Consider the following 11,507-nt stretch of genomic DNA (forward strand, 5'->3'; position numbering starts at 1 on the left):
GCCTTTAATTAGGTTATATAAGACATCATCTTAGCAGAATGAGAGAGAGAGAGACAGAGACACAGACATAGAGAGAGAGAGACTCTCCATTGCTGGTTTTGAAGATTTAAGCTTCTATGTTGTGAGAAGGTCTGAGAGAGAATGATATGGCAAGGACCTGCGTGACCTCTAGGAGCTAAGAGGAGCCCTCAACTAGAGCCAGGAAGAAAGTAAAGACCTCAGTCCTAGAACCAAAAGGAATTAAATTCTGCAAACAACACATGTGATTTTGGAAGAGGACCTCATGCTCTGGAAAAGAGTGTAGTCTGGCAGATACCTTGATTGAAGCCTTCTGAGACATGAACAGTTAAACTTCATGCAGAGAGATAATAAATGTATGTTGTTTCAAGCCACTATATTTATGTAATTTGTTACACAGTAATAGAAAAAAATTCACTCATATACCAAGGAGACAAGAAGATAAAAATCATGTCTGTAGAACAGTCATAGATTGTGGATTTAGCACATTCATTGCTCTTTTACTTACTAGTTTATCATATTCACTTCAAAGCATTGATGTGAGGATTCAATCAGAAATTTTATGTGTAGATTTTAAGGCTTTGTGCGAATATTAAACATCTCATAAAAGTGAGTTTCCTCCTCATTTACTCTGCTATTTAACTCAGTGGGTGTCACAGCCCCACTCATTGGCAGCAGTCAAGACCCTCATTCTGAAGAGTCACATTTGGACAATTCTGAGCCACTGAAAGTGGGAGCTTGCAGTACTTCAGGATCTCCTCTGCCTACCCACCCACCCATTGTGTCACATGTGAGTGAAGAGTGGGTTCTGGAGATTACCACTGTCCCAGCATCTATTGTCTACAGTATTTGGAGACTGGTTGTTATATGGACTCCACCGAGGTCCACATCAGGATGTAGCAGTAGCTTCTTTGTTTATTCTCCCTTGTGTTTAGATAACCTTCTATCATGACCCCTTTTCACTTCAGTCCATTGCTCACATGGTGCTTGGCTCTCATCCATTTCTTGTTTCCATCCTGACTTGAATGTAGATTTACTTCCTAGTATTTTGACACCTTGCTGGAGAACCATAGCCACTTGAGCTCCTTCTGTATCTAAGATAAGAACTTTTTGTTATCCAGAAACTGCTACCTTTTAATTTTCAGAAAGATGAGGATTGAAAATCCATTGAAAATTCTGCAGCCCAGCACAATCTGAAATCAGCAATGAGTGATTCATGGGTTTCTAGACACTTAAAATTTTTAATCCAGTATATTTTTATTCAACATTATGGCTGACATTTCATTAAGAATGAAAACGGCCTTAGCATCCTATAGCTCCAATAACTTTCAGTGCTTTAGTGATTTTTCTATCAAGTATATTTTTAACACATTCACTGAACACATTCTAGTTAAATTTCCTATTTTTTACAGCTTACCAGTTTAACGGTACCCCTGTATGGCAGGTGGTTATGATGTCCCTCTCTACAATTCCCTCACACATGCTTCCCTATAAAGTAACTAGTCTTTGCTGTGTTTATTTTTTGTCATTCTTATAAGTAAAAGCATCAGAAATCTGACCATTCTCAAATTTCCTGGAAGCTCTGACCATATTTTCTCAAACTTGCAATTACAATTGAAGAAAAGTACTTATGGCATAGAATTCTTAGTGTATTTCTCTAAACATAAATACCAGATTTTTCATTTCTCATCCACGCTACTGGTCTTTTAGCGTCAATTCTAGTATGATACTTTTACTTCTGGCTTTGTTTCTATTGTCAATCTCAATTCCAGTATCCAACACTGTTCCATGGTTTCCTTTCAACTTTAGCTGTATTCACAAATCCAATACCATCTTTAATAACCAGTCTCCACCCAGATTTAATCCCCCTTTTCTCCAACTTCATCTTCTTCAGGCAGTTGTACCCCAGTCACAGCACAAAGCACTCCAGAAAAGTAAAGAGAATATGAGGTAAGCTTATTTAAAGGCTCTTTGTTGGGGAAGACAGTTTAAATTTGTGAAGGACTGACTAACCATAAGTTAGTGAAATCTTAAACATAATTTTGGTTTAGCATAATCATTAAATAACATAAAATAATATTTTGCTTGCAACTTAAAATTAAAATGATGTGCCACAATTGGATATAGTACCAACATATCCATTCTATGCCATGAAGTCTGAATTGATGAAAATTGCACTGATCTAGAATCAGTCTCCAGTATTTCCAGCTCTCCTGAATCAATCATTAGTGCTAGTTTGTAAATAAAGTACACTTAGCTGCAAACAACTAACTTTTAAAAAAATCTATTCAAAAGAATTATTCAACTACAAGAAGTAATATATTTAAAATACTTACAATTTTTTTAAGATAGCCATGAATTCTACTAACTTCTCTTCAGATTTTTTTGGTCCATATAAAGTACGGCCACCACGTGCTTTTTTAACATGGACAGATATGTTGTGAGAATCATCAGGTTGTTGGGGTTTACTTTCTGCTGTGCCTTCAGCAGGTTTTCTAAACAAGGAAGCATAATATTTTATGGTGTTGTATTTTGTATAAAAATTACTGACATGACTCTTTACTTTCAAGAGTAGAAATGCACTGTTCTGAAGTAATTTGGCATTTTAATAATATATTCCTTCTCAATGCTTGTTTTTTTTCCAGTCATTAATAATGCAATTAAACACATATATAAAATATTTTCTATGTACAGAATTTGATTATAGGTATTATATAACAGTCTCAAGTGATTGAAACATCTTCCATAATAAATTAGGTGCATATATTTAGGGAAATATTTCAAGTCAATGGTCACCCTTCTTTTACACTCTTACAGTTGTTCTTCAGTGTTTTTTTGGTTTTTTTGTTTTTTGCACCAATGATAAAAGTACTTTTTTTTAACTTTTGCTTACAACTGGTAAATTATGAACATCTTGGAAGCAGCCATCATACTTCATTCTTGTGCTATAGTATGTTACACAACTAAGTTCCTAAGAGATGTGTGAATGAATGACCATTTCCCATTTATCCTTCCAGCTCAGAGCTTTCCTATTAAGAGGTCACTAAAAACCTAAGGAAAAGAAATCTAACAAATGTTGTCCATCTTTAAGAAAAAAAATAGTGGAGGAGATGATAAAAATCCAAATGATCATAGGTTAGTCACCTTTAATTTTATACATGAAAAGATTTTTTTAAGTTAAATATAAGATAAACATTATGTGGAATAACAATAACAATCATCACATTAACATCTAACATATACCTGAGTCCTTTTAAAAGTGCTGGCTACTCTATTAAACATTATATACATATATCTCATTAACATTAACTAAGTGAAATAAACAATATGATCCCCAATTTAATAAGATGATGAAATTGCAGCTTAAAGAGTTTATATAATTTGTCTAACCACTCATATCCACTTTCCAGTAGAGCTGGAAAGAGTTTTTTGCAATCTAAATTTCACAGAATATTAAAACTTAATAGCAAACCTTACTTATCTGATATATACAGAAAAAAGATACTTTAGCATAACTTACAAAGATAAAATTAAGAGCCAAAATCCATTTACCCTTCTACCACTTTCACAGAAGCTCAGCCATTCTATCTATAGAGACCTAAGACACTATTTAAAACTCTATTCCTAGTTACTTCTATAAATAGTAAGTACAGTAAAACTCAGCAATGGTTAAGATTCAGATATAAACAATTGGCTGCTTTCCTCCACCCAGCTCTGATTCTCAAATGCAAATGGAATAGAGTTCTTATCTTCTAGAGGAGAGAGGTCTGTGGACTGGAGGGCAAGGTGGAGGTAGATATGGCAAACTTTGTGAGGGAAATTTAGAAAGTGAGTCCCCATGGACCCAGTATTCTTTTGGCTCAAGTTCATCATATTTGCCCAAGGCAAGAGATTCCTGGAATTCCTGCCTTTACATTGAAAATCTCTAGGCAGCCAAAGGATTCAGAATAGTCCCCAATGATATATAAGATATTTGAAGCCAAGCAGGGGATACCAAACCACCAAAAGCAACAGGAGGAAATAGATGGTCATATATATTAATTAATTAACTGATTAATTAAGTTGTGTCCTATTGTCTTTGGGAAATGGTAGAAAATAATCCTCATCATTATATTTATATACTAAAACTAGCAACAATTCAATATATATTATCTAAAATTTTCAGTCATATAAAATTCAAAATCATTTTATGAGAGATTAATAAATGTGCAAGTTGCCAAGGCAAGTGGGAGTATAGGAGGTTGTGGACATGATTCACATCTTTTCTGGAGCTATGTTGGTAATCTTAGACTTCTCTATGTTTCTGTGTTTCCCAATTACCTGTACCTTTAAATTTTTAGTGAAATTTTATACTGGGTAAAATCTCTGATTCTCATAAGTCTAATTTGATAACTGAATCCTTTGTGTTATTCTCAGGCCTCTAAAGATTTTTTTCTTTCATACAAGTCCTACTTGTTACTTGATAAGATTGTTCCAAGGTATGTAATATTTGCACTATCATGTTACTTGTATATATGTAATAATATTTCTGTAACCGATATGTTTAGGATTTTTTAAATAAAATTCAGTTTTATTGATCATTGTGGTTGCGTAAACTATTTTTCTCTTTTCCCCAGTAATCAGCTACTTTAATAAGCTCTTTTTTTTCAGTTGACCATCTTAAGGATTTTTTGGGTGGTAGATAAAAAGGTGTAGATGAAAATAAATGGAAAGAAATTTATTGCTATAAATGCATATAGTTTTTTAGAAAAAATAGTTGACAATCTATGAGCTAAGGATCTATCTCAAAGAGTGAAAAAAGAAGAGCAAGTTAACCCAAAATAAGTAGAAGTATATAAGTATATAATAAAATTGGAACAAACATATCTAATAAACTTGGCAAAACATTAGTCAAGTACAAAAAGAGAGAAGGCAGGAATAAATAATATCAAGAATGAAAAAGGAGACCTCATCACAGATCCCACAGAATAAAAGATTATACTATGAAAAATTTCATGCTGATAAACTTGAAAATTTAGATGAAAGGAACAAATAACTATAAAAGTACAAATTACCAAACGGACACAAGAAGAAATAGAAAACTTGAATTTTTCTAGATATTTTAAAGAATATAACTATTAAATAAGAATCTCCTCACAAAGAAACTCACAGCCAAAGTGGCCTTACTGATAAATTCTACAAACTCTTAATAAATAAATAAAACCAAACATTTCAAGAAAATAGAAAAGTCATATATACTTGCTGTCTAGTTTTATGACATCAACATAGTCTTGATATCAACATCTGGCAAGGATTTTACAAGAAACAAAAATTATAAGCCAATATCATGATGCAAAAATCTGGAGCAAAATATTAACAAACTGAATCCAGTGATAATTTTAAAAGATAATATAGCATAGCCTAGTTGAGATGTTATTCAACACATTAGCAGTATACAGGAGAAAAAATCATTAATAACTAAATAATATTTAATATGATACAATATTCATTTGTAATCAAAATCTTAGCAAACTGAACACAAGTGAATTTTCTTAATATGACAAAAGTACTTGCAAAAATTACAATACTTAGAGTGAAATATTAAAACTTTGCCTCTGGAATCAAAAACAAAATTTGCATACTGTTCTAACCTATTTAATACTATTGTGGAGGTCCTGGGCATTAAAATTAAAATAACTAAAAGTATAAGAATTGGAAAGGTCAAGTAAAGGTATTATTTTTTCAGATGACAAATTATATACATGGAAAATCCGAATGAATCTACAGATACTAGAATCAATAAGAGAATTCAGTAAAGATGCTGAGTAAAAGTTTAATATACAAAACATCTATTGTATTTGTCTTTATGTTCCTTAATATCTAATGCAGGAAGGCACTAATAGAATAATCAGTCTTGTAAATGTACTATTGAAAGATGTTAAAAGTGATATGAAGAATTTATACACGTTGCGAAAACAACCATAGGGTGCTTATCAGAGTGTAAAAGAATATAAAAACTTTGCTTGCCAGGAAAAGACAGTATCTTTCAGAGAGAGAGATTTAAGCTGAGACATGTAAGATGACAAAGAGTTAGACAAAAAATATTCCAGTAAGAAGATAAAAGGAATTTTTCTGGAGAAGAAACTTCTAAAAATGCTAAATTTTACTCAAAAATATTTTTACCCTGCCAAATAGGCATAGCCACTGTTCAACAGATAAATATTCTCTATTAATCTATTCATACTTTTTTGGCATCACCATGTACAATTATTTGTGAATTAATTTTTACTCCAAGTAAATGATATGGATGCATGAAATTATTTATAGAATTGGATAGATACCATAGAAGGCTAGTAATTTTGTAACTCTATTCCTTTCTCTGCTATCGACTTTTAAATGTTTTTGGCATTGTTTTGCATGTAAGCATGAATCAAGACAATGGAATCAAACTAGTAGCATCCAATTCCTCATTGCCACACATTTGCAGTTTTAAAAAAACAGAGAATAGTAATTTTATTTAATCTTAACCCTTTGAACCTTGAGTACACTTCTTTGTGATACTTTGCGTGACAAAATGAGAAGTGCAGATTAAGTATTTTTGTGGCATTCTAAAGAAATATTTGTCTCAAATAAAAGTGCTTCTACTACTGAGTTGCAAGGTGAATTATCCACTTTCTTCATTGTGCTGTATATTTACTTGAAAGAACAACCAACCAGCTACAATAATTGAATTGGATGTTTAGGATATATTTTTTTCAAAAATGAGTGAAGTGGGATTGTCACTTCGAGGAAGAGACAGCATATGTTGCCAATGATAAAATGCAAGCTTTCAAGTGAAAATTAGAATTTTGGAAAACTTGTATTTACCTCTCTCTGTAAGTTTGAAAGCTTCCCAGTACTTAAAGGCTTTTCTATGGACATCAGTTGTGATATTAACAATATCACAATTGTGTTTTTTTCTAATATTACATAAAGAAACATGTCTACATTTGCAAGATCTGCATAGTTCAATGTGCCAATGTTTTCCAAATGGCCAATGTATGTATTACAAAATCGTACATTGGTGAAGAGCCATTCATAGTGCAAAATATAGTTTTTATAGATAAAAATGTTTTTAAATTGGCTGTATTCTAGATTTTTTTTTAAATGCCTCAGTAAATTCAGGTGATTGGGATTAGCACCAGCACTAAGCAAAATAAAGTAAAATTTTGCAAGCATTATCTCATCCAATCCTCCAACATCGCTCTAAAGTATGTATTATTGTCCCCATTTTTAGATGAAGAGACTAAGATTCGAAGTTTGAGGTAATTTTCTTAAGGTACCATAATTGCCAAATTGCAGAACTGAAGTTCAAACCCAGATCTGATTAGTCCAGAGGCCATCACAGAACTTTATCCTCCATATATCCTTGCATCAGAGCTCTTACAAGCTTTTTTTGTCATTCTTCAAAATCCTTCTTTAACCCCCTCCACCACTTTTTTGTAAATGCATATAATTTTACTAAGTAGTAGTTAGACCCAGAGTAATATATGTACTCTTTCTGAAGATATTTTCTGTAGGATTCTTCAATCATTTTTTTAAGGAACTGAAGTCATCCTGACATAAAAATAAAAATTAAATTCAGTCACTTCAAGTACACTAAGTTAACTCTATCTGTTGATTTTAGCTTAATTGTCATTAATGCCAAACCAGGGAAATAACAATGGGTAAATCTCCACCCCCAGGATGAAAGTTGGTGAATTGCAGACTTTGTTTTGCGCTGAGCAAGAGTGCTGACTTTGTCCCACACATTGCCAACATACCTAAAGTTAAAATTGAGGAGAGTTGAAGGCAAGTTCCATTTTAAACTCTTGACAGTCAACATTGGAATCCTGTCATCTCTTATAATATAAGAAAGAATATTTTAAGGTTAGACAGAGGTGAGCAATATTTCCCTGGTTTCTACTATATTAATGTCCTTGACAAACTCAAAGTCTTCTCTTTCATTTCCAAAGAGCAATAGAAAATCCACAGTTAAAAACGAACAGTTAGACTTAATGTACTCTACAGACTAAAGCAGCAATACATTTTCCTGAATATATGACAAGCTATACAAATATGCAAGAAAGTTAAGTTGTTTGGAGAAGATTATTTCACAGATTTACCTCCTAAGGATTAATTAAAATTGAGCCTCAAATCAAAAACTTGGGATATCTAAAGACAACTCTTAATATAGCAGTATATTAACATATATTTTTAAAATAATGATCAAATACCATGTTCTGCCTTTCCTTATAACCTAAATTCCCTCCAGTCACAATTCAATTCAGCAAACATTTCTTGAACACCCAGCCCAAGCAGAGTTCATTGTGTTCATTATCTCAGCTCCCAGGTATGAATCATTTCCATTTTTCCATTTAATCACCTTACTTTTTCCACCCACAGAACATTGCTGAATTGGTCACACACTTGAGTGATTACAAATCTACATTATCTAATTTTAACTGATCTTTGATTTGCTCAGCATTCTTAAGTTAGCTATTTGTCAAGCTCTCATGCAGTCACCTCAATGGCTTTCATCTAGTTCCTTTTCCAGCCCCATTTCCACATTCTATAGACAGGTTTTTTTCAGTACTAATGCTCTCTACCTGACCTCTATATAGGAATTAATGATTATTACTGACTGTTGAGAAATAATGATAAACCCCATTCCAGTTATTCAGCTGTAGTGTCACTCAAGCTGAACCTAATTTTGATTGATTGATTGATTGATTGATTTGTCTTTGCCAATATTTTGTTTAACACAGGTTTACTGCAGGAATTATAATAATTTCACAAGCCAATAGCATACAGGATAATGTCACTTTTTTTTTTAAGTTGAGGCTTTTAAAAAATATATTTATTTATTTTGGCTGCACCAGGTCTTAGTTGCGGCATGCAGGATCATTTTTTTCAGTTGTGGCATGCGGGATCTAGTTCTCCGACCAAGGATCAAACTCAGACCCCCTGCATTGGGAACACAGAGTCTTAGCCACTGGACCACCACGGAAGTCCCAGAATAATGTCTCTTAAGAAGCCAATAAATAAATATTCTCCAAACCAATGATAAATTTTTTAAAAAGTCCAAATTTAGGTGAGTCCAAATTTTTAACAGTTGGTTCCCAGGAGAGTTGGCTTAGTAAACCACAAGCTGAAGGCACAAAAGCAAAAGTCTAATGTTGCTGTTGGAGCACACTGCTAGGGAACGAAGACTCAAGTGTTGACCGGCTAAATTATCTTGGTGGGGCCGCTGCACTGTTTTCACCGTTGCTGGTAAAGGGTCTTACCCTGACAGGAAGCTAATGCCCCAAGGTCTTCAGAGACCTATTTTGATGAGCAGAGTCGCCTTGCTGAGGCCAAACATTCTCAGTCCTCACGATTCTGGGTATTTATAGTCTAAATGTCCCCTCACCATAGTTGCTTATTCATTTGTTCTTATTGATCAGCCCCCGGTGGTGCCCCTCAGCAGCTGAGCTACAGAGTGCTTCATCAGCAGCCTCAGATGTCCATGATGCTCTCCTGATGCAACACCTTCACTCTTATAGCAAAACAGCTTTCCTTATAAAAACAATTTCATTCTTAGATCAACTTTGATTTATTGAAGAGAAGAATTAAATGCAGAGAAAATGTGGCCTGTGAATTTTCCGAATTTCTCTTTTGATTTTATACTAATCTCCTCAAGTAAGTCTTAACTCCATAGGGCTAATCTAAGTAATGAATGGAACCCCTAATCTGGGGAAATGGAAGGACCAATTTAGAGACAGAGAGGCAAATTTCCTGCCAACAATATTATACAACCTGGAAGAAACTCCAAACTTTCAACCATATCCATTTGAACCATAGAACTGACTCCCTTTGAATCAAAGATGGCTTTTCTCCCTTAGTTGCATATGGTCTTTGATGAATAGGATTTATAAGACATCACCATCTACATTACTTCTTCAGCTGAACTCATAATTTCACCATGTCCACTACCTAACTCTTAACTGATGGTATCACATTTTTCCATTATTGGGATATTAGTCAGTAATTCCACGCAATACAGATGGTATTAGCAGGGATCTACTGACCCCTTAAAATCTAAATAAGTTCCCATGAAAATTCATGCAAGTAAAAAGCTCTTCCTAAAATTTCAGCAATTTCCTAGGAGATTACATTCTGATGTTACCTCTGCCACTGTGCTTCTTCCTTAAATACTCTCTTTATTCCATGTCTTGTTTATCTAGAAGTAAAACCAACCTTTCTTATATCTCCTCAACAAAACTAAATTAAATTAAACCAAGTACTCAGAGCATTTGTAAGTATAGTAGAGTTCATCAAATCCTGGGGTTATCTTAGATGTTTGTATCACATATGACACAGGTACTTGAAATCCATTAATAGATCTTTCTTTTCTAAAATGTCCTTACCCCCATGCCCAGGACCAGTGGGTTCTCCTCACTCAGTGCACACCTTCCTTCAATTATTTCCTGGCTATTCTTGCTTCTTTTCTACCCCATTTTTGTCTGCCTTTCCTCACTCCTGGCTTGCTCCACAACTCCAAATTAGAATGCCTCTACCGGGCAGAGCACTCCAGCCTTCCTCAGCACCTACTCCCAGACACTTCAGGAAAGAAGCATGATAAAAGTTCCTTCCTTCTGGCAAAATCTATCATTCCTCAGTGGTAATCATAAACATAAATGACATTTTCTTTAGACTCAGGCTTAAGACTTTTGTGTATCATTCCACTTTGATACAGGGAAATCCTATACATGTAGGCAATTTCTACAAATCACTGTCACTTTGCTACAATAATGCCCAAGCCATCCAGAGTTTCATTTTTATGTCATAGTAAAATCTTTAATTTGGGCCACAAAGGATGACACCAGAGCATGGCTGAGGCAACCAGTTAGATTTCTATAAAGTTACCTCCTCTTCCCTTCATAGAATTCTCCTAAAGGTCAAAATATTGCTCCTGAACTGGCATGACAGTCTTTCATTCCTCCCTTGTATTTCTCTCTCCCCTTTCTTCCTTTCTTCTTCTTTCTTTCCTTCTTTCCTTCTTCTCTCTCTCTTCCCCTCTCCCTTTCTTGCCTTCCTTTCTTTCTCTTTCTCTTCCCTTCTTTCTCTTTTCTTCTTTCTTTTTCTTTTCTTCTTTCTTTTCTTTCTCTTTCTTTCTTTCCTTTTTTCTTTCTTCTTTCCTTTCTTTCTTTTTCTTTCTTTCCTTCTTTCTTTCTTTCTTTCTCTTTCTTTCTTTCTTTCTCTTTCTGTCTCTTTCTTTCTTTCCTTCTTTCTTTCCTTCTTTCTTTCTTTCTTTTCTTTCTCTCTTTCTCTTTCTTTCTTTCTTTCCTTCTTTCTTTCTTTCCTTCTTTCTTTCCTTCCTTCTTTTTTCTTTCTTTCTTTCTTTCTTTCTTTCCTTCCTTCCTTCTTTCTTTCTTTCTTTCTTTCCTTCCTTCCTTCTTTTTTTCTTTCTTTCTTTCTTTCTTTCTTTCTTTCTTTCTTTCTTTCTTTTT

General features: G+C 33.8%; 1 protein-coding gene across 1 annotated transcript in view; it reads right to left on the minus strand.

Annotated features, from left to right (window-relative positions):
• Positions 1-11,507, minus strand: part of CNBD1 (cyclic nucleotide binding domain containing 1) — a 381,722-nt gene that overhangs the window by 312,249 nt on the left and 57,966 nt on the right. The window contains 1 exon segment of the mRNA XM_036830074.1: positions 2,355-2,513. Within this exon segment, the coding sequence (XP_036685969.1) occupies positions 2,355-2,513 (159 nt within the window).

Source organism: Balaenoptera musculus, chromosome 17 (genome assembly GCF_009873245.2).
Source record: "Balaenoptera musculus isolate JJ_BM4_2016_0621 chromosome 17, mBalMus1.pri.v3, whole genome shotgun sequence".
Classification (NCBI taxonomy): domain Eukaryota; kingdom Metazoa; phylum Chordata; class Mammalia; order Artiodactyla; family Balaenopteridae; genus Balaenoptera; species Balaenoptera musculus.